Source organism: Salmo salar, chromosome ssa11 (assembly GCF_905237065.1).
Source record: "Salmo salar chromosome ssa11, Ssal_v3.1, whole genome shotgun sequence".
Classification (NCBI taxonomy): Eukaryota; Metazoa; Chordata; class Actinopteri; order Salmoniformes; family Salmonidae; genus Salmo; species Salmo salar.
This window is the reverse complement of record NC_059452.1, coordinates 94,173,466-94,198,362: the sequence shown is the minus strand read 5'-3', so window position 1 is coordinate 94,198,362 and position 24,897 is coordinate 94,173,466. Positions and strand designations below refer to the sequence as shown.

At 40.5% G+C, this 24,897-nt stretch overlaps 1 protein-coding gene across 3 annotated transcripts in view; it reads right to left on the bottom strand.

The window, feature by feature from the left end:
• The window catches only part of nrg2a (neuregulin 2a), a 193,116-nt gene that overhangs the window by 12,495 nt on the left and 155,724 nt on the right, over nucleotides 1-24,897 (bottom strand). For 2 of the 3 annotated variants that reach the window (XM_045690100.1, XM_014129434.2), the window contains exon 5: nucleotides 9,893-9,951. In XM_045690100.1, coding sequence (XP_045546056.1) covers nucleotides 9,893-9,951 — 59 coding nt within the window. Of the gene's footprint in view, nucleotides 1-9,892; nucleotides 9,952-10,422; nucleotides 10,500-24,897 lie in introns of all 3 variants that reach the window. The other variant, XM_045690101.1, reaches the window with a different exon arrangement.

The window sequence follows — 24,897 nt, the reverse complement described above, 5'->3', positions numbered from 1 at the left end:
AGGACTGACGGGACAGTTGAGACACGGATGGTGAGTCATAAGTAACAGTTACAGTAACAGGACGGAGCTGGACAACATCAAGCTAAGACCATCAAGACATCCAAACAAGCACCACAGACAGACACAAGACAAGCAGACAAAACAACAGCAAGCAGTTAGACTAGACTAGAGCATGCAAATCCAGATATCCACTTAACTCACTGCCATAATGACAAGATGGGATCTCTGGGCCATCCATTAAGGGCAGATTAAGACATAGTGCACTTCTTAGCTAATGAAACATTATATTACCATGACAGATGGGTCTATAGCACAAGAACATAGATCGTTTTGAAAGTATAGATTAGTCGTCCAGTTAATAGATTTGAATATATTATTTAATTAAATCTATCTTCCTGATCATAAGGGATGTTAGATGTTACTTCTTCTGGTACTCACTACATGGCAGCACAGTCCAATGTTAATGTTCCATTCAACACAGGCAACTCCATTCAGATTCAGGAAACATTCGATGGGACATGACATGTGACCATGGTATCATGTCCAATGACATGTTAACAGAAAAACCTTACCTGTATGCCATGGGAATACAAAATCTGATCAATTCACTCTAAAATATTACATTATAACCATGTTATGGGGGAAGGGAGGGGATGACTGATAGACTGTAAGTGTATGTTCTGCATGTGATGGAAGGCCTGTGTGACGGTATGAGACGTGAAGCCTGTGATTGCCTTCATTGAGGGATACATGTATTAGGGAAGACAGAGTCCATCTCAGCAATCAGTTCACCAACCTCATCTAAGGACCAGCAACAACTTGATACTATTGACTAAGCTAAGGTGATGTTTCACCTCATCCGCAAAACAAAGTTATCCAATCAGCTTCGGAGGGGGGAGTATATTGCATGGGAAGAAGTGGAGAAGGGCTGCACCATTCCAGCTGCTGAACCCATATCTCTGACAGCCCACTTGCTCTAGTCGGGTTGCAGAAAATCCCAGCTGTTGTCATGACAACATGCTCTTGGGGGGGCTGAGGGGGTCTAGCTTTCTGTAGAGCCATCAATGAGATCTTTAGGGTAGGGGAGACGCCCTGATAGGAGGAGGGAAGTGGGATGGATAAGTGGATGGATGAGGTTCGGAGAGAGAGTGTAGGGCTGGAGGGGATTCTGTATGCTTCTATATGTTCTAGTTCTGTTTTGGCCTCAAAAAGCTAACTTCACAGCATGATGAGAATTGCAATACTAGCCCATATAGGGTAGATGTATATTACAATGGCTCAACAGTCTCTACTGTACACAATCTACACTGTAGGGCAATAACACAAGGGAATCAATACAGTCATTTGAAATGGTAGCCAACAAGCTAATCCTTAGGTTTTGAAATGCATTTCTTCTCTGACTGACTAGTAAAGTGAGTCGATTTCTAAAGTCCTGTTTGGATCTATATGTTTTGCTGCAGTGCTGTCAGTCGAGTGGTCCTGACCTCTATTGGCTATCAGTCGAGTGGTCCTGACCTCTATTGTGGATGGGCACACTTGAAACTGTGACAGACAGGCATGTGTACGTTTAGAGGAAATTGGTGTACAGAAATGGCCTCCTCTCCAGTGTGCTCTCTGAATTAAATTACACATGTCAGATCTCGCACTGTCTGCCTTTTTTGTCATTCATGTTATTATAAGTGGAGCCTCAAGCGTGTTTCCAATGCTACTCTTGTGTGTGCACGCAAAGGTCCTCTCTCAAAGGGGTCACGCATAGTTGGGAATTTTCAGATCATTTCTAAGGAAAAGATTTAGATAAATGGTCTAATGTAATTAATGATTATATCCCTGGTCGGTCCCGATGTTTATTAAATATTTGGTTTGCTTTGATGTTTTTACAGTATTTTAATTGTGGGTATCTTTCCGTAATGGAGGAGGTTTGAAAAATGTCAACCACACACCCTGCCTAGGTCGTCTCAGCATGTCATTTAAGGAAAAAAGGCTTGGCTCTGTTGACTAGAGTTGACAATGAATACACTTCTTGAAAATAGAGGATATTGTGCAACTCCATGGAGGTTAAACATAATATGACAGTAAGATAGATGTCATAAGAGCCCATACTGCTGGCACAAAGAAGACAGCTGAATAGGCTCTGGGAAAGATCTGCAGGTGCTTACATTACATATGACGCAACAGTGTACAGAGCACTGTAGAAATAAAGGCTACTTGCAAAGGCAATAAAAGAAAACAAACTGCTATACTATAAATCATATACCATGACTTGCCATGGAAACAGAAGGCCAATTGATAATACTGTAGAGTAGATTAATTCATATCATAATTTCCCTGTACAAAACAAAAAACATTATAACAATACAAGAGAACCACTATAACCCTACCAGAGAACCATTATAACCCTACTAGAGAACCACTGTAACCCTACTAGAGAACTATTATTACCCACTAGAGAACCAATATAACCCTACTAGAGAACCATTATAACCCACTAGAGAACCATTATAACCCTACTAGAGAACCATTATAACCCTACGAGAGAACCATTATAACCCTACTAGAGAACCATTATAACCCTACTAGAGAACCATTATAACCCTACTAGAGAACCATTATAACCCACTAGAGAACCATTATAACCCTACTAGAGAACCATTATAACCCTACTAGAGAACCATTATAACCCACTAGAGAACCATTATAACCCTACTAGAGAACCATTATAACCCTACTAGAGAACCATTATAACCCACTAGAGAACCATTATAACCCTACTAGAGAACCATTATAACCCACTAGAGAACCATTATAACCCTACAAGAGAACCATTATAACTCTACTAGAGAACCATTATAACCCTACTAGAGAACTATTATAACTCTACTAGAGAACCATTATAACCCTACTAGAGAACCATTATAACCTACCAGAGAACCATTATAACCCTACTAGAGAACCATTATAACCTACTAGAGAACCATTATAACCCTACTAGAGAACCATTATAACCCTACTAGAGAACCATTATAACCCTACCAGAGAACCATTATGACCCTACCAGAGAACCATTATAACCCTACTAGAGAACTATTATTACCCTACTAGAGAACCATTATAACCCTACGAGAGAACTATTATAACCCTACTAGTGAACCTTTATAACTCTACTAGAGAACCATTATAACCTACTAGAGAACCATTATAACCCTACTAGAGAACTATTATTACCCTACTAGAGACCCATTATAACCCTACGAGAGAACCATTATAACCCTACTAGAGAACTATTATAACCCTACTAGAGAACTATTATTACCCTACTAGAGAACCATTATAACCCTACGAGAGAACCATTATAACCCTACTAGAGAACCATTATAACCCTACTAGAGAACCATTATAACCCTACGAGAGAACCATTATAACCCTACTAGAGAACCATTATAACCCTACTAGAGAACCATTATAACCCTACGAGAGAACCATTATAACCATACTAGAGAACCATTATAACCCTACTAGAGAACCATTATAACCCTACGAGAGAACCATTATAACCCACTAGAGAACCATTATAACCCTACGAGAGAACCATTATAACCCACTAGAGAACCATTATAACCCTACTAGAGAACCATTATAACTCTACTAGAGAACAACTATAACCCTACTAGAGAACCATTATAACCCTACTAGAGAACCACTATAACCCTACTAGAGAACCATTATAACCCTACTAGAGAACCATTATAACTCTACGAGAGAACCATTATAACCCACTAGAGAACCATTATAACCCTACGAGAGAACCATTATAACCCACTAGAGAACCATTATAACCCTACTAGAGAACCATTATAACTCTACTAGAGAACAACTATAACCCTACTAGAGAACCATTATAACCCTACTAGAGAACCACTATAACCCTACTAGAGAACCATTATAACCCTATGAGAGAACCATTATAACCCTACTCAAGAACCATTATAACCCACTAGAGAACCACTATAACCCTACTAGAGAACCATTATGACCCTACTAGAGAACCATTATGACCCTACTAGAGAACCATTATAACCCTATGAGAGAACCATTATAACCCTACTAGAGAACCATTATAACCCTACTAGAGAACCATTATAACCCTACGAGAGAACCATTATAACCCTACGAGAGAACCATTATAACCCACTAGAGAACCACTATAACCCTACTAGAGAACCACTATAACCCTACGAGAGAACCATTATAACCCTACTCAAGAACCATTATAACCCACTAGAGAACCACTATAACCCTACTAGAGAACCATTATAACCTACTAGAGAACCATTATAACTCTACTAGAGAACCACTATAACCCTACTAGAGAACCACTATAACCCTACTAGAGAACCACCCTACTAGACATTCATTATAACCCTACTAGAGAACCATTGTAACTCTACTAGAGAACCACTATAACCCTACTAGAGAACCATTATAACCCTACTAGAGAACCATTATAACTCTACTAGACAACCACTATAACCCACTAGAGAACCATTATAACCCACTAGAGAACCATTATAACCCAACTAATGAACCATTATAACCCACCAGAGAACCATTATAACCCTACTAGACATTCATTATAACCCTACTAGAGAACCATTGTAACTCTACTAGAGAACCACTATAACCCTACTAGACATTCATTATAACCCTACTAGAGAACCATTATAACCCTACTAGAGAACCATTATAACCCAACTAATGAACCATTATAACCCACTAGAGAACCATTATAACCGACTAGAGAACCACTATAACCCTACTAGAGAACCATTATAACCCAACTAATGAACCATTATAACCGTACTAGAGAACCACTATAACCCTACTAGAGAACCACTATAATCCTACTAGACATTCATTATAACCCACTAGAGAACCATTATAACCTACTAGAGAACCATTATAACCCACTAGAGAACCATTATGACCCTACTAGAGAACCACTATAACCCACTAGAGAACCACTATAACCCTACTAGAGAACCACTATAACCCTACTAGAGAACCACTATAACCCTACCAGAGAACCATTATAACCTACTAGAGAACCATTATAACTCTACTAGAGAACCACTATAACCCACTAGAGAACCACTATAACCCTACTAGAGAACCACTATAACCCTACTAGAGAACCATTATAACCTACTAGAGAACCATTATAACCCACTAGAGAACCATTATAACCCACTAGAGAACCATTATAACCCTACTAGAGAACCATTATAACCCTACTAGAGAACCACTATAACCCTACTAGAGAACCATTATAACCTACTAGAGAACCATTATAACCTACTAGAGAACCATTATAACCCACTAGAGAACCATTATAACCCACTAGAGAACCATTATAACCCTACTAGAGAACCATTATGACCCTACTAGAGAACCACTATAACCCACTAGAGAACCACTATAACCCTACTAGAGAACCACTATAACCCTACTAGAGAACCATTATAACCCACTAGAGAACCACTATAACCCTACTAGAGAACCATTATAACCCACTAGAGAACCATTATAACCTACTAGAGAACCATTATAACCCACTAGAGAACCATTATGACCCTACTAGAGAACCACTATAACCCTACTAGAGAACCACTATAACCCTACTAGAGAACCATTATAACCCTACTAGAGAACCATTATAACCTACTAGAGAACCATTATAACTCTACTAGAGAACCACTATAACCCTACTAGAGAACCACTATAACCCTACTAGAGAACCATTATAACCCTACTAGAGAACCATTATAATCCTACGAGAGAACCATTATAACCCTACTAGAGAACCATTATAACCTACTAGAGAACCATTATAACTCTACTAGACAACCACTATAACCCACTAGAGAACCACTATAACCCTACTAGAGAACCATTATAACTCTACTAGAGAACCACTATAACCCACTAGAGAACCACTATAACCCTACTAGAGAACCACTATAACCCTACTAGAGAACCACTATAACCCTACTAGAGAACCATTATAACCCAACTAGAGAACCATTATAACTCTACTAGAGAACCACTATAACCCTACTAGAGAACCACTATAGCCCTACTAGAGAACCATTATAACCTACTAGAGAACCACTATAACCCTACTAGAGAACCATTATAACCCAACTAATGAACCATTATAACCCACTAGAGAACCATTATAACCCAACTAATGAACCATTATAACCCACTAGAGAACCATTATAACCCTACTAGAGAACCATTATAACCCTACTAGAGAACCATTATAACCCTATGAGAGAACCATTATAACCCTACTAGAGAACCATTATAACCCACTAGAGAACCATTATAACCCTACTAGAGAACCACTATAACCCTACTAGAGAACCATTATAACCCACTAGAGAACCATTATAACTCTACTAGAGAACCATTATAACCCAACTAGAGAACCATTATAACTCTACTAGAGAACCACTATAACCCTACTAGAGAAAAACTATAGCCCTACTAGAGAACCATTATAACCTACTAGAGAACCACTATAACCCTACTAGAGAACCATTATAACCCAACTAATGAACCATTATAACCCACTAGAGAACCATTATAACCCAACTAATGAACCATTATAACCCACTAGAGAACCATTATAACCCTACTAGAGAACCATTATAACCCTACTAGAGAACCATTATAACCCTATGAGAGAACCATTATAACCCTACTAGAGAACCATTATAACCCACTAGAGAACCATTATAACCCTACTAGAGAACCACTATAACCCTACTAGAGAACCATTATAACCCACTAGAGAACCATTATAACTCTACTAGAGAAACATTGTAACCCTACTAGACATTCATTATAACCCACTAGAGAACCATTATAACTCTACTAGAGAACCATCATAACCCACTAGAGAACCATTATAACCCTACTAGAGAACCTTTATAACCCACTAGAGAACCATTATAACTCTACTAGAGAACCATTGTAACCCTACTAGACATTCATTATAACCCACTAGAGAACCATTATAACTCTACTAGAGAACCATCATAACCCACTAGAGAACCACTATAACCCTACTAGAGAACCATTATAACCCACTAGAGAACCATTATAACTCTACTAGAGAACCATTATAACCCACTAGAGAACCATTATAACCCACTAGAGAACCATTATAACCCTACTAGACATTCATTATAACCCTACTAGAGAACCATTATAACCCACTAGAGAACCATTATAACCCACTAGAGAACCATTATAACTCTACTAGAGAACCATTATAACCCTACTAGAGAACCATTATAACTCTACTAGAGAACCATTATAACCCACTAGAGAACCATTATAACCCACTAGAGAACCATTATAACTCTACTAGAACCATTATAACCCTACTAGAGAACCATTATAACCCACTAGAGAACCATTATAACTCTACTAGAGAACCATTATAATCCACTAGAGAACCATTATAACCCTACTAGAGAACCATTATAACCCACTAGAGAACCATTATAACCTACTAGAGAACCATTATAACCCTACTAGAGAACCATTATAACCCACTAGAGAACCACTATAACCCTACTAGAGGACCACTATAACCCTACTAGAGAACCATTATAACTCTACTAGAGAACCACTATAACCCACTAGAGAACCACTATGACCCTACTAGAGGACCACTATAATCCTACTAGAGAACTAATATAATCATACTAGAGAAGCCCTATAACCCTACTAGACAACCGCTGTAACCCTACCTTAATCCTACTAGACAACCACTTTAACCCTTTGTGAAATTCTAAGAGGAGTCGATCCCTTTTGGAGATTTAAACTGCCCTTAAAAGATCCCCTCATGGATAAATACTAGTTAATGCAGGGGACATGTTGATGTGTAAACACAGGGAAACATAGCAACCCTGAGTGGGGCACAAATACATGATCCCACACAGTATGTGGACATACAGGTAAATGCCAAAATAAAGGAAACTCTTGAGTAAATGAGCGTTCCTGAGTTAATTAAGCAATTAACATCCCATCATGCTTAAGGTCCTGTATAAAAATGACTTCATTGATGATTACTGCATTGTTGGTTTAGAGCTTGTAAGAAAGGCATTTCACTGTATTTGTGCACTTGACAATAAAACTTGTAACTTGAAAAATTCCCAGTTGCTCATTATTTTGGCTACCATGGCTAGAAGAGATCTCAGTGACATTGAAAGAGGGGTCTCAAAGAGCTTAGAGGGTTTAAAGGGTGTGCAGGTTTGTCTCAGTCACCAGATCTCATCCCAATTGAACACATATAGGAGATTCTGGAGTGGTGCCTGAAACATCGTTTTAAACCACCATCAACAAAATGATGGAATTTCTTGCATAAGAATTATGTTGCATTCCTCCAAAAAAGTTCCAGACGCTTGTAGAGTCTATGCCAAGGTCCATTGAAGCTGTTCTGGCTCGTGGTGGCCCAACACCCTATTAAGACACTTTATATGTTGGTATTTCCTTTATTTGGGCAGATAACTGTACATCAGAGCCAATAGCTTCGAGGGATGAGCTGTCGAGCTCAAGTTCTCCATATGCATCTCTAATCTGGGTGTAATTGTGAGGTTGATGGACATGCTTGCTGGGGTTGCCAATGTGGAGCGCTGGTGTTGGGTTAAGCTCTGTCGCCCCGGGCCACTAGTGCTGTTTAATACTGCACTGTAATGTAATTATAGGGCAGGAACTCAGGGCTGAGGAGGACCTCTGTGAGAGCAGGCAGAGTTTGTTGTTTTACTGTGAGAATGGCATTCTGCTGCTGCTAAAGCTTGGGACTTGTTATTGCAAAAACAGAGAGGACAATACCAGGGTAAGCTCTGTGTGTGTGTATGTGCGTGTGCACGTGTGTGTTCAGGGAATACAACTAAGAATGGCATTGTCCATACATGTCCTGATCCATGATGTGACCAGTAAAGGCAGGTGTTGTCATTGTAGACTGCCTATGCATTTCATTCAGACAAGCATGTTCCATATGAAGTGATGCAATACCTACATGCTTATTTTGCCTATTGCATTCCTATGGGATTTAGTGATGATCCATGGGCAATATGGATAGTCAAAAAGTACCCTGGGTAGTTTATCTTATCAATAACAAATTGACAAAAGATACAGAGAAATTAGAATAACGACCAGTTAATGTAATCAGTCAATTAGGACTGTAATGTCATTTGTATTACAACTGGCAATGTCATTAAGCTGAATCAGGCGTCATCGGTCTTATTCCTAACAGCTATGTCATCTGACATTCCTGTTTGATAACTAATTCAATATAATCAGGGTATTTCTGTCCATGGATCAGCACTAATTTTATCACAAATGACTTTGGTTTTCTCCCTAACTGGAGACACACACAGCAATCCATGTATTCCATTCTAGCAGAGCACATGCAATTACTGTACATATCAATGTCAAGGACATTCAGTACCAAGTCACATGCCGACTGAACGTGTTGAAGGAGATCCAGTGAATGCATCTCTACGCTAAATCTATGTAATGCAGTCATTTGTTTTAAAATTAGAACATCAACAAATGAATGATGTTGGTCTGAACGGAGCATCGCCACGGGGATGAGTCAACACACACAGATGATAGAGCAACAACTATTAGGACCAAACAACACAGAGTCATGCCACATGTCAACATCCTGTACCACATGCAGGACAGACAGACAGACAGACAGACAGACAGGCAGGCAGGCAGGCAGGCAGGCAGGCAGGCAGGCAGGCAGGCAGGCAGGCAGGCAGGCAGGCAGGCAGAGAGGCGGATAGAGAGACAGAAGAGGAAATGGACATACGGTAGAAACTGGCCATGACGTAGTTTTGACAGCGATCACCAGTAAAGTCATTCGGACACCTGATGGAAAGAAATAAAACCACAAAAAGAGAGGGAGGTGGGAGGGAGGAGGAAGGGAGGAAGAAGGGAAGAGGAAGGGAGGAGGAAGGGAGGAGGGAGGGAGGGAGGGAGGGAGGGAGGGAGGGAGGGAGGGAGGGAGGGAGGGAGGGAGGGAGGGAGGGAGGGAGGGAGGGAGGGAGGGAGGGAGGGAGGGAGTGAGAGAGAGCAGCGATGGAGGGTATCGAGAGGAGAGGATATGAACAAGAGACAGGGAGGAGGTGAAAGGAGAACGACAGAGAAAACTGAATTAGAACTACAGCAACACCAGGGACAGTAGAAGCAAAGCGATCCCACCGGTGACACTATTGTGCCGTGCACCACCCATGGCTTTGGTTGACCTGAGAGGAAGGAGGAGGAGGAGGAAGAGGACCACAGAGGAAACCCAGTGACAACGTGACTCTGTTCTCAGCTGATGGTGTCATGTGAACATACTTTTGTAAGGATTGGGCATGCGCAACCGCAGCGGCTCAGTCTGCAAACACCGCTGGCCGAAGAATTCATCTGGACATCTGGGGAGGAGGAGAGGGGGACAACATGATGTGAAAAACGCAGCAGTGAAGTCTGTACACACGTTACTGGTGAAGGCCTGAAAGAGAGGTTACATTACAATATGCATTATGGTGGTCCAGAAACATTACACTAAAAAGCATCACTAGGTTGTGGCTTACTCAGTAAAGTAATTGGGTTACTTGCTGAATAGAAGACAGTTGACCATGAGGACCATGAGGACTCAATGATCTCTACCATCCTAGTCTATCTGTATCATCTATCAATCAATAGTGTCATGTGTTCAAACAAATGAACACTGGTAGGAACATGTATGCTCATGAAGGAAACATTTCCACACCACCAGGTCTTAGCAAACAAACTGTAGCTGCATCCAACGGCGCCTGTTGGTAGATAATCAGGTAACTTGGAAGCATAGAACTGGAAACAATGGGACTGAGGCATATAGCTGGATCAAACAATAGACAATATAGGATATGGTCTCATGGCAACATTAGACAACTTTTGAAGGGCTCAAAACATCTGGATTCTGGAGTGAAGCATCACTTAAACAAACTCTGCCTTTGCATTGGATGGCACTTTATAAAACAGTCAGAGTAAAAATCAAATTAGATCATATCAAATTGTATTGGTCACATACACGTGTTTAGCAGATGTTATTGGTCACATACACGTGTTTAGCAGATGTTATTGGTCACATACACATGGTTAGCAGATGTTATTCCGGGTGTAGTGAAAAGCTAGTGTTTCTAGCTCCAACAGCGCAGTAATATCTAACAGGTAATATCTTACAATACACACAATCTAAAGTAAAGAAATGGAATTAAGAATATATAAATATTTGGACGAGTAATGTCAGCGCGGCATTGATTAAGCTACAGCAGAATAGGATAGAATACAGTATATACATATGAGATGGGCAATGCAAAATATGTAAACATTATTAATGTGACTAGTGTTCCATTATTAAAGTGGCCATTGATTTCAAGTCTATGTATATAGGGCAGCAGCCTCTAATGTACTAGTGATGGCAATTTAACAGTCTGATGGCTTTGAGATATAAGCTGTTTTTCAGTCTCTCAGTCCCAGCTTTGATGCACCTGTACTGACCTCGCCTTCTGAATGATAGCGGGGTGAACAGGCAGTGGTGATCTTGATGATCTTTTTGGCCTTCCTGTGACATTGGGTGATGTCGGTGTCCTGGAGGGCAGGTAGCTTGCCCCCGGTGATGTGTTTTGCAGACCGCACCATCCTCTGGAGAGCCCTGCTGTTGTGTCGTACCTGGTGGTGATACAGCCCAACAGGATGCTCTCAATTGTGCGTCTGTAAAATTTAGTGAGGGTTTTAGGTGCCAAGCCAAATTTCTTCAGCCTCCTGAGGTTGTGTGGGTGGACCATTTCAATTTGTCAGTGATGTGTACGCCGAGGAACTTGAATCTTCCACGTTTTCCCCTGCTGTCCCGTCAAAGTGGATAGGGGGGTGTTCCCTCCGCTGTTTCCTGAAGTCCACGATCAGCTCCTTAGTTTTGTTGACGTTGGGTAAGAGGTTATTTTCCTGGCACCACACTCACAGGGCCCTCACCTCCTCCCTGTAGGCTGTCTCATCATTGTTGGTCATCAGGCCTACTACTGTTGTGTCGTCTGCAAACTTGATTATTGAGTTGAACAGGGAGTACAGGAGGGGGCTGAGCACGCATCCTTGTGGGGCCCCAGTGTTGAGGATCAGCGAAGTGGAGGTGTTGTTTCCTACCTTCACCACCTGGGGGCGGCCCGTCAGGAAGTCCAGGGTGGGGTTCAGACCCAGGGCCTCGAGCTTAATGATGAGCTTGGAGGGTACTATGGTGTTGAATGCTGAGCTATAGTCAATGAACAGCATTCTTACATAGGTATTCCTTTTGTCCAGATGGAATAGGGCAGTTTGCAGGTCTACTCTACGGTATCAGGTAAGATAGAGGTGTTATGATCCTTGACTAGTCTCTCAAAGTACTTGATGACAGAAGTGAGTGCTACGGGGCAGGAACAACAGTGGACATCTTGAAGCATGTGGGGACAACAGACTGGGATAGGGAGAGATTGAATATATCCGTAAACACTCCAGCCAGCTGGTTTGCGCATGCTCTGAGGACACGGCTAAGGATGCCGTCTGGGCCGGCAATTTTGTGAGGGTTAACACGCTTAAATGTCTTACTCACGTCGGCCACGGAGAAGGAGAGCACACAGTCCTTGGAAGCGGGCCACATCAGTGGCACTGTGTAATCCTCAAAGCGGGCGGTGAAGGTGTTTAGCTTGTCCGGAAGCAAGACGTCAGTGTCCGCGACGTGGCTGGTTTTCCCTTTGTAGTCCGTGACTGTCTGTAGACATGGCTGGTAGACTTAATAGGAGGGAACACTATTCAAAATACAAAAACATTCCCTTTTTTCCAGTCTGTCTCTTCCTCTCTCCTAATATCCCCAATTTTGCAGATATTAGGCCGCCCGTCCCCACCTCCCCATCTGTGCTGCAAACAGATTAGAACTGACAGGTACACCAGTGAGAAAGGCAGAGGTCATGGAATAATGTTCCCCTCATCGAGAGTGCCAGAGGGGTGGGCCTACATGTGTGCTCAAGTGCCCCACCAGGGAGGTAGGGGTGTGCATGGGGAAACCAACTCACAGGGATGAAACAACCCCCCTCTAATCACACCATCCCCCTCTCCTTCTAACCTCTTGGCCTCTTCCTTCTTCACATGGGGTTACAAATAGCCCTCCATCATTTGACTTGGGTCCTGTATAGAAGAGAACTCAGTCTGATACATATTTTGAACCTTTATTATCCTGGTAATAAAAAGCAGTAGGCCCCCTGCCTGTGCACTCCATCTTATAGCAACCACATATCATTTTGGTCATGATGTTCTGGGAGACTCTTCATTGCACTTTTATGTCTCTCTCTGTGCCCATGTCTTTGTTCCCTGCCCTTTCTACATGTCTGGTGGAGAGGAGTTCATTTAATATGGTTAAGACAGTTGATGCCCAGAGTTACAGTGTCACGCCTCTTTCATGTTGGCAAAGCTCTGTTGAATTTGCTCATGAACCACTACAACCATATTTATAATAATAACAACAATAATTGATTCAACTTTTATAGTGCTGTACATAAAGAACATTTCAAAGTGCTGTAAAGCAACAAAAACAAAAAACAAGCAATTTAAAAACAACATAATTATTCATCATGAGTAGATCGACAGTCAAGAGACTAAAGGTTGAGAATGTTCATGGCTTGATTGAGGTCAGCGGAGGGAGGAGGTGTTCAAAGAGAAGAGCCGGAAGCAGGGAGGCAGCGCGTTGTCATCATGGTGTCATCAACCATCCACACTATCTGTGGCTTTGTAGTAGGACTCAGTCAGATGAAGTGAGAGTTCCGTACTAGCCACTGGACTAGAAGCTAGCTAGCTAGCTACTCTTCACTACTACCAAAATTCAACTCACACTCGGGTGATGCTATGGCCGTCATGTGGCGCCAGAAAGCACACCACATACCACACCAATAGTAATTCAGGAGTAGCCTCATAAATTAGTCCTCTATACAGCCATGGTCATCTGTCATTTTGGTACACCTCTGTATACGGGCTTCTCTCCATCCTCAACCACCAGACAGATATTTATGGGGACACCTGTCCACTTAATCAAAAACACTGCTGCAGACCCCTCTCCCAATCATTCTATTCTTCTTCTTCTTCTTCTTCTTCTTCTTGTGTCTCCTTAGCCCCCTCTCCCCTCTCCCAACGAATCAGGATGTGTGGTTCATTGAGGGGTGCCAACATTCCACACTCTCTCTCCACCAACAGGACCGTTAATCCACCAGAGGTCATTCCTGGTGATTTATGAGATTTCTAAAATGTCTCCCAGAAGTATTATGATATTCCATCATGTCTAATGACTCATACTGAGTGATATGTTAAACTGAGGATCACACAATAATAGGGAAAGACTGCTGGAGAAATGACTAAGACCAATGCACTGTCACTGTAAAATCTACAAATGTTGAAATCTGTCCTCATAAAGGAAATGGTGTACGAATCGTGCACATATTGAAAGAAATCTATATCGGTTTGAGGTTTTTAAACAGGATTAAATATCTTCTTTCAACATAAACCAAGCACACAGCACATAGCACACAAGCATTTCAGCAGAACAAACCCATTACACTAAAGACAGTGTAATGATCCCAAAGGCAATTAGCAGTGAGATATCTGATGGGTGTTCTTCTTCTTCCTTCGTGAAGAATATTGGTCTGATGAGTCTTACATGTACCTCCGACCGACAGTACAGACTGTACTTGATCCAGACTCATATCATTCACTGTTCCTGTCTGTTTTCTTGTCCCCGACTTGCAGGAATCTTTATCGAGCAGACATTGCTAATGTGGCTGATACTGTGTAACATGTCATGCCATGAACTACAGTGCTACTGGATTACCTTCAGGGTCATTCGTTAAACTTTTCCTTCCCCTCTAAAGAACTATATATTTCAAAGTGAAGGAGCCGGGCATTCAAATAGGGCCAGCTGTCGGCCGGACTTGTTCAGCCGATGAGTAATACTGGCTGAAGCCTGGCCTATATTGAATGAGATGGCTTTGGGGCAACAATTCCCTGCAGGCCTCCACTGCATTATCCAACTTTTCTGGACCCGTGCCTCGACCGTGAGTGAATTAGCTGCAGCAATTGAGTTATTGCTCCCTCCAATTTGTACACAGCTTATTGAATGGCTGTTGCAGCCATGTCCTCACTGCTTGCTGAGCAGCGTTGCTGGGGCCAGCAGAACACACACAACGGCTGGCCAGGGGACCTACACACCATTCTTCATCGTAGACCAACATGGAAGCACATGATATTTACATAATGGACCAAAGCACACTATGATAGGATGTGATACTGAAACTGTAGAGATGTAAAACACAACAGCCGCGCTACTCGTTCTCCAGCACAGACGGTCATATTGATGCAAACTGTCACTATACGGGATAGCAGCATAAACATTTACATGTTTTGAGCTTGCTGCAAGGACTTGTCTTTTGCAAGAACAACACCCAGAATACAAACCCATATACTTTACGCACATTCTTTCATATGCTGTTATAGTACAGCTTCATAATGCAGTTATAGTACAGCTTCATAATGTTGTTATAGTACAGCTTCATAATGCTGTTATAGTACAGCTTCATAATGCAGTTATAGTACAGCTTCATAATGCAGTTATAGTACAGCTTCATAATGCAGTTATAGTACAGCTTCATAATGTTGTTAGAGTACAGCTTCATAATGCTGTTATAGTACAGCTTCATAATGTTGTTATAGTACAGCTTCATAATGCAGTTATAGTACAGCTTCATAATGTTGTTATAGTACAGCTTCATAATGATGTTATAGTACAGCTTCATAATGCAGTTATAGTACAGCTTCATAATGCTGTTATAGTACAGCTTCATAATGTTGTTATAGTACAGCTTCATAATGTTGTTATAGTACAGCTTCATAATGTTGTTATAGTACAGCTTCATAATGTTGTTATAGTACAGCTTCATAATGTTGTTATAGTACAGCTTCATAATGTTGTTATAGTACAGCTTCATAGTGATGTTATAGTACAGCTTCATAATGCTGTTATAGTACAGCTTCATAATGTTGTTAGAGTACAGCTTCATAGTGATGTTACAGTACAGCTTCATAATGTTGTTATAGTACAGCTTCATAATGTTGTTATAGTACAGCTTCATAATGCAGTTATAGTACAGCTTCATAATGTTGTTATAGTATAGCTTCATAATGATGTTATAGTACAGCTTCATAATGCAGTTATAGTACAGCTTCATAATGCTGTTATAGTACAGCTTCATAATGTTGTTATAGTACAGCTTCATAATGTTGTTATAGTACAGCTTCATAATGTTGTTATAGTACAGCTTCATAATGTTGTTATAGTACAGCTTCATAATGTTGTTATAGTACAGCTTCATAATGTTGTTATAGTACAGCTTCATAGTGATGTTATAGTACAGCTTCATAATGCTGTTATAGTACAGCTTCATAATGTTGTTAGAGTACAGCTTCATAGTGATGTTACAGTACAGCTTCATAATGTTGTTATAGTACAGCTTCATAATACTGTTATAGTACAGCTTCATAATGCTGTTATAGTACAGCTTCATAAGGCTGTTATAGTACAGCTTCATAATGTTGTTATAGTACAGCTTCATAAGGCTGTTATAGTACAGCTTCATAATGATGTTATAGTACAGCTTCATAATGATGTTATAGTAAAGCTTCATAAGGCTGTTATAGTACAGCTTCATAATACTGTTATAGTACAGCTTCATAATGATGTTATGGTACAGCTTCATAAGGCTGTTATAGTACAGCTTCATAATTCAGTTATAGTACAGCTTCATAATGCTGTTATAGTACAGCTTCATAATGCTGTTATAGTACAGCTTCATAATGTTGTTATAGTACAGCTTCATAATGATGTTATAGTACAGCTTCATAATGATGTTATAGTACAGCTTCATAAGGCTGTTATAGTACAGCTTCATAATGTTGTTATAGTACAGCTTCATAATGCAGTTATAGTACAGCTTCATAATGATGTTATAGTACAGCTTCATAATGCAGTTATAGTACAGCTTCATAATGCTGTTATAGTACAGCTTCATAATGCAGTTATAGTACAGCTTCATAATGCTGTTATAATACAGCTTCATAATGCTGTTATAGTACAGCTTCATAAGGCTGTTATAGTACAGCTTCATAATGATGTTATGGTACAGCTTCATAAGGCTGTTATAGTACAGCTTCATAATGATGTTATAGTACAGCTTCATAAGGCTGTTATAGTACAGCTTCATAATGATGTTATAGTACAGCTTCATAATGCTGTTATAGTACAGCTTCATAGTGATGTTATAGTACAGCTTCATAATGCAGTTATAGTACAGCTTCATAATGATGTTATAGTACAGCTTCATAATGCTGTTATAGTACAGCTTCATAATGTTGTTATAGTAAAGCTTCATAATGCTGTTATAGTACAGCTTCATAATGTTGTTATAGTACAGCTTCATAATGTTGTTATAGTACAGCTTCATAGTGATGTTATAGTACAGCTTCATAATGTTGTTATAGTACAGCTTCATAATGTTGTTATAGTACAGCTTTATAATGCTGTTATAGTACAGCTTCATAATGTTGTTATAGTACAGCTTCATAATGTTGTTATAGTACAGCTTCATAATGTTGTTATAGTACAGCTTCATAATGCTGTTATAGTACAGCTTCATAATGCTGTTATAGTAAAGCTTCATAATGATGTTATAGTACAGCTTCATAATGTTGTTATAGTACAGCTTCATAATGTTGTTATAGTACAGCTTCATAATGTTGTTATAGTACAGCTTCGTAATGTTGTTAGAGTACAGCTTCATAATGGTGTTAGAGTACAGCTTCATAGTGATGTTATAGTACAGCTTCATAATGTTGTTATAGTACAGCTTCATAATGCTGTTATAGTACAGCTTCATAATGTTGTTAGAGTACAGCTTCATAAGGCTGTTATAGTACAGCTTCATAATGATGTTATAGTACAGCTTCATAATGTTGTTACAGTACAGCTTCATAATGTTGTTATAGTAAAGCTTCATAATGTTGTTATAGTACAGCTTCATAATGTTGTTATGGTACAGCTTCATAATGCAGTTATACTACAGCTTCATAATGTTGTTAGAGTACAGCTTCATAATGCTGTTATAGTACAGCTTCATAATGGTGTTAGAGTACAGCTTCATAATGCTGTTATAGTACAGCTTCATAATGTTGTTATAGTACAGCTTCATAATGCTGTTATAGTACAGCTTCATAATGCTGTTATAGTACAGCTTCATAATGTTGTTATAGTACAGCTTCATAATGTTGTTATAGTACAGCTTCATAATGCTGTTATAGTACAGCTTCATAATGCTGTTATAGTACAGCTTCATAATGCAGTTATAGTACAGCTTCATAATGTTATTATAGTACAGCTTCATAATGTTGTTATAGTACAGCTTCATAATGTTGTTATAGTACAGCTTCATAATGCTGTTATAGTACAGCTTCATAATGTTGTTAGAGTACAACTTCATAATGTTGTTATAGTAGAGCTTCATAAGGATGTTATAGTACAGCTTCATAATGCTGTTATAGTACAGCTTCATAATGTTGTTATAGTACAGCTTCATAATGCTGTTATAGTACAGCTTCATAATGTTGTTATAGTACAACTTCATAATGTTGTTATAGTAGAGCTTCATAAGGATGTTATAGTACAGCTTCATAATGCTGTTATAGTACAGCTTCATAATGTTGTTATAGTACAGCTTCATAAGGCTGTTATAGTACAGCTTCATAATGCAGTTATAGTACAGCTTCATAATACTGTTATAGTACAGCTTCATAATGATGTTATGGTACAGCTTCATAAGGCTGTTATAGTACAGCTTCATAATGCTGTTATAGTACAGCTTCATAATGTTGTTATAGTACAGCTTCATAATGATTTTATGGTACAACTTCATAATGCAGTTATAGTACAGCTTCATAATGCAGTTATAGTACAGCTTCATAATGTTGTTATAGTACAGCTTCATAATGTTGTTATAGTACAGCTTCATAAGGCTGTTATAGTACAGCTTCATAATGATGTTATAGTACAGCTTCATAATGATGTTATAGTAAAGCTTCATAAGGCTGTTATAGTACAGCTTCATAATACTGTTATAGTACAGCTTCATAATGATGTTATGGTACAGCTTCATAAGGCTGTTATAGTACAGCTTCATAATTCAGTTATAGTACAGCTTCATAATGCTGTTATAGTACAGCTTCATAATGCTGTTATAGTACAGCTTCATAATGTTGTTATAGTACAGCTTCATAATGATGTTATAGTACAGCTTCATAATGATGTTATAGTACAGCTTCATAAGGCTGTTATAGTACAGCTTCATAATGTTGTTATAGTACAGCTTCATAATGCAGTTATAGTACAGCTTCATAATGATGTTATAGTACAGCTTCATAATGCAGTTATAGTACAGCTTCATAATGCTGTTATAGTACAGCTTCATAATGCAGTTATAGTACAGCTTCATAATGCTGTTATAATACAGCTTCATAATGCTGTTATAGTACAGCTTCATAAGGCTGTTATAGTACAGCTTCATAATGATGTTATGGTACAGCTTCATAAGGCTGTTATAGTACAGCTTCATAATGATGTTATAGTACAGCTTCATAAGGCTGTTATAGTACAGCTTCATAATGATGTTATAGTACAGCTTCATAATGCTGTTATAGTACAGCTTCATAGTGATGTTATAGTACAGCTTCATAATGCAGTTATAGTACAGCTTCATAATGATGTTATAGTACAGCTTCATAATGCTGTTATAGTACAGCTTCATAATGTTGTTATAGTAAAGCTTCATAATGCTGTTATAGTACAGCTTCATAATGTTGTTATAGTACAGCTTCATAATGTTGTTATAGTACAGCTTCATAGTGATGTTATAGTACAGCTTCATAATGTTGTTATAGTACAGCTTCATAATGTTGTAATAGTACAGCTTTATAATGCTGTTATAGTACAGCTTCATAATGTTGTTATAGTACAGCTTCATAATGTTGTTATAGTACAGCTTCATAATGTTGTTATAGTACAGCTTCATAATGCTGTTATAGTACAGCTTCATAATGCTGTTATAGTAAAGCTTCATAATGATGTTATAGTACAGCTTCATAATGTTGTTATAGTACAGCTTCATAATGTTGTTATAGTACAGCTTCATAATGTTGTTATAGTACAGCTTCGTAATGTTGTTAGAGTACAGCTTCATAATGGTGTTAGAGTACAGCTTCATAGTGATGTTATAGTACAGCTTCATAATGTTGTTATAGTACAGCTTCATAATGCTGTTATAGTACAGCTTCATAATGTTGTTAGAGTACAGCTTCATAAGGCTGTTATAGTACAGCTTCATAATGATGTTATAGTACAGCTTCATAATGTTGTTACAGTACAGCTTCATAATGTTGTTATAGTAAAGCTTCATAATGTTGTTATAGTACAGCTTCATAATGTTGTTATGGTACAGCTTCATAATGCAGTTATACTACAGCTTCATAATGTTGTTAGAGTACAGCTTCATAATGCTGTTATAGTACAGCTTCATAATGGTGTTAGAGTACAGCTTCATAATGCTGTTATAGTACAGCTTCATAATGTTGTTATAGTACAGCTTCATAATGCTGTTATAGTACAGCTTCATAATGCTGTTATAGTACAGCTTCATAATGTTGTTATAGTACAGCTTCATAATGCTGTTATAGTACAGCTTCATAATGTTGTTATAGTACAGCTTCATAATGCTGTTATAGTACAGCTTCATAATGCAGTTATAGTACAGCTTCATAATGTTATTATAGTACAGCTTCATAATGTTGTTATAGTACAGCTTCATAATGTTGTTATAGTACAGCTTCATAATGCTGTTATAGTACAGCTTCATAATGTTGTTAGAGTACAACTTCATAATGTTGTTATAGTAGAGCTTCATAAGGATGTTATAGTACAGCTTCATAATGCTGTTATAGTACAGCTTCATAATGTTGTTATAGTACAGCTTCATAATGCTGTTATAGTACAGCTTCATAATGTTGTTATAGTACAACTTCATAATGTTGTTATAGTAGAGCTTCATAAGGATGTTATAGTACAGCTTCATAATGCTGTTATAGTACAGCTTCATAATGTTGTTATAGTACAGCTTCATAAGGCTGTTATAGTACAGCTTCATAATGCAGTTATAGTACAGCTTCATAATACTGTTATAGTACAGCTTCATAATGATGTTATGGTACAGCTTCATAAGGCTGTTATAGTACAGCTTCATAATGCTGTTATAGTACAGCTTCATAATGTTGTTATAGTACAGCTTCATAATGATTTTATGGTACAACTTCATAATGCAGTTATAGTACAGCTTCATAATGCAGTTATAGTACAGCTTCATAATGTTGTTATAGTACAGCTTCATAATGCTGTTATAGTACAGCTTCATAATGATATTATGGTACAGCTTCTGCACACCCAAACATTAACTTATATTGGCACATTTCAACATGGAAGTTATGAAATGCACCACTCAAATACACAGGATTCTTATATCTTATTCTCATTAAAATGTTTTGTTTTAATAGTTTTTTATGTATGATGTGCCATTTTAGTGCTTTAAATTCAGCACAAGCAGTCATATATATTGTTTTTCGTGAACATTCAGTACATGACTCAGAATCTGATAGCAGGAAAGCTCATCGTTACCACATTCACAATCAATAGAAAAACATGTATCTTCCAATAACAAAATGTCCTTAGCACTCTTGATTAATCTGACCCCCTTTTCAAAGGTCTTGAGATGTAAGCAATACTTCTATTTACCTCGCTAGAGGTCTCTGACTGGCGTAAATATTTGTTTCCTACTAAACCAGTGAACCATGACATCATGTGTGAGGCTCCTGCACGCTAAACGTGGGCTGGGAACCATGAGCAGATCACCAGCCATCCTCCTCATCAGCAATGGAAGCATACATGAAAGAGATTTCTGTACATACGGGCAGTGCCTTCCTGTACGGCTCTGCTCTGCTCTGCTCTACTCTGCTCTACTCTACCGGTGCTTCTGTGAGAGATCGGGGAAGGGGGAGGGGGGGTTTGCTAAGGATGGGGTGATAGAGGGGGGATAGACAGGGTGATAGAGGGGGATAGATGGGGTGATCGAGGGGGGATAGAGGTAGTTGGATTGGGTGATAGAGGGGGGATGGATGGGTGATGGGGGGATGGGGTGATAGAGGTAGATGATGAGGTGATAGAGGGGGGATAGAGGTAGATGGATGGGGTGATAGAGGGGGGGTGGGGTGATAGAAGGGTGATAGACAGGGTGATAGAGGGGGATAGATGGGATGATAGAGGGAGGATAGATGGGGTGATAGAGAGTGGAGAGATGGGGTGATAGAGGGGTGATAGAGGTAGATGGATGGGGTGATAGAGCGGGGATGGATGGGGTGATAGAGGGAGGATAGAGGGGGGATAGAGATAGATGGATGGAGGGGGGATGGGGTGATAGAAGGGGATGGGGTGATAGAGGTGGATGGGTGGGGTGATAGAGGGGGGATAGAGGTAGATGGATGGGGTGATAGAGGGGGATAGAGGTAGATGGATGGGGTGATAGAGGGGGGATAGAGGTAGATGGATGGGGTGATAGAGGGGGGATAGAGGTAGATGATGGGGTGATAGACGGGGTGATAGAGGGGGGATAGAGGTGGATGGGTGGGGTGATAGAGGGGGTATAGAGGTAGATGATGGGGTGATCGAGGGGGGATAGATAGGGTGATAGAGGGGGGATAGAGGTAGATGGATGGGGGGATAGATGGGGTGATAGAGGGGGATGGATGGGGTGATAGAAGGGGGATGGATGGGGTGATAGAGGGGGAATAGAGGTAGATGGATGGGGTGATAGAGGGGGGATAGAGGTAGATGGATGGGGTGATAGAGGGGGATGGATGGGGTGATAGTGGGGGGATAGATGGGGTGATAGAGGGGGGTGGATGGAGTGATAGAGGGGGATGGATGGGGTGATAGAGGGGGGATAGAGGTAGATGGATGGGGGATAGATGGGGTGATAGAGCTGGGATATATGGGGTGATAGAGGGGGATGGATGGGGTGATAGAGGGGGAATAGAGGTAGATGGATGGGGTGATAGGGGGGATAGATGGGGTGATAGAGGGGGATGGATGGGGTGATAGAGGGGGATAGCTGGGGTGATAGAGGGGGATGGATGGGGTGATAGAGGGGGATGGATGGGGTGATAGAGGGGGAATAGAGGGGGATGGATGGGGTGATAGAGGGGGGATAGCTGGGGTGATAGAGGGGGATGGATGGGGTGATAGAGGGGGATGGATGGGGTGATAGAGGGGGAATAGAGGGGGATGGATGGGGTGATAGAGGGGGAATAGAGGTAGATGGATGGGGTGATAGGGGGGATAGATGGGGTGATAGAGGGGGGATGGATGGGGTGATAGAGGGGGGATAGATGGGGTGATAGAGGGGGATGGATGGGGTGATAGAGGGGGATGGATGGGGTGATAGAGGGGAATAGAGGGGGATGGATGGGGTGATAGAGGGGGGATAGATGGGGTGATAGAGGGGGATAGATGGGGTGATAGAGGGGGAATAGAGGGGGATGGATGGGGTGATAGAGGGGGATAGATGGGGTGATAGAGGGGGATGGATGGGGTGATAGAGAGGGATAGAGGTAGATGGATGGGGTGATAGAGGGGGAAGATGGGGTGATAGAGGGGGATGGATGGGGTGATAGATGGGGTGATAGAGGGGGATGGATGGGGTGATAGAGGGGGGATAAAGGTAGATGCACGCTCTTCAACCGGTCGTTGCTCGCACCTGCCCGCCCGTCCAGCATCACTACTCTGGACGGTTCTGACTTAGAATATGTGGACAACTACAAATACCTTGGTGTCTGGTTAGACTTTAAACTCTCCTTCCAGACTCACATTAAGCATCTCCGATCCAAAATTAAATCTAGAATCAGCTTCCTATTCCTAAGCATCCTTCCCTCATGCTGCCAAACATACCCTTGTAAAACTGACCATCCTACCGATCCTCGACTTCGGCGATGTCATTTACAAAATAGCCTCCGACACTCTACTCAACAAATTGGATGCAGTCTATCACAGTGCCATCCGTTTTGTTACCAAAGCCCCATATACTACCCACCACTGTGACCTGTATGCTCTCGTTGGCTGGCCCTCGCTTCATACTCGTCGCCAAACCCACTGGCTCCAGGTCATCTACAAGTCTCTGCTAGGTAAAGCCCCGCCTTATCTCAGCTCACTGGTCACCATAGCAGCACCCACCCGTAGCAGGCGCTCCAGCAGGTATATCTGACTGGTCACCCCCAAAGCCAATTCCTCCTTTGGCCGCCTCTCCTTTCAGTTCTCTGCTGGCAATGACTGGAACGAACTGCAAAAATCACTGAAGCTGGAGACTCATATCTCCCTCACTAACTTTAAGCATCAGCTGTCAGAGCAGCTCACAGATCACTGCACCTGTACATAGCCCATCTGTAACTACCTCCAACTACCTCATCCCCATACTGAATGTATTTATTGATCTTGCTCCTTTGCACACCAGTATCTCTACTTGCACATTCATATATACATGTGTAACTCTGTGTTGTTGTATGTGTCGAACTGCTTTGCTTTATCTTGGCCAGGTCGCAGTTGCAAATGAGGACTTGTTCTCAACTAGCCTACCTGGTTAA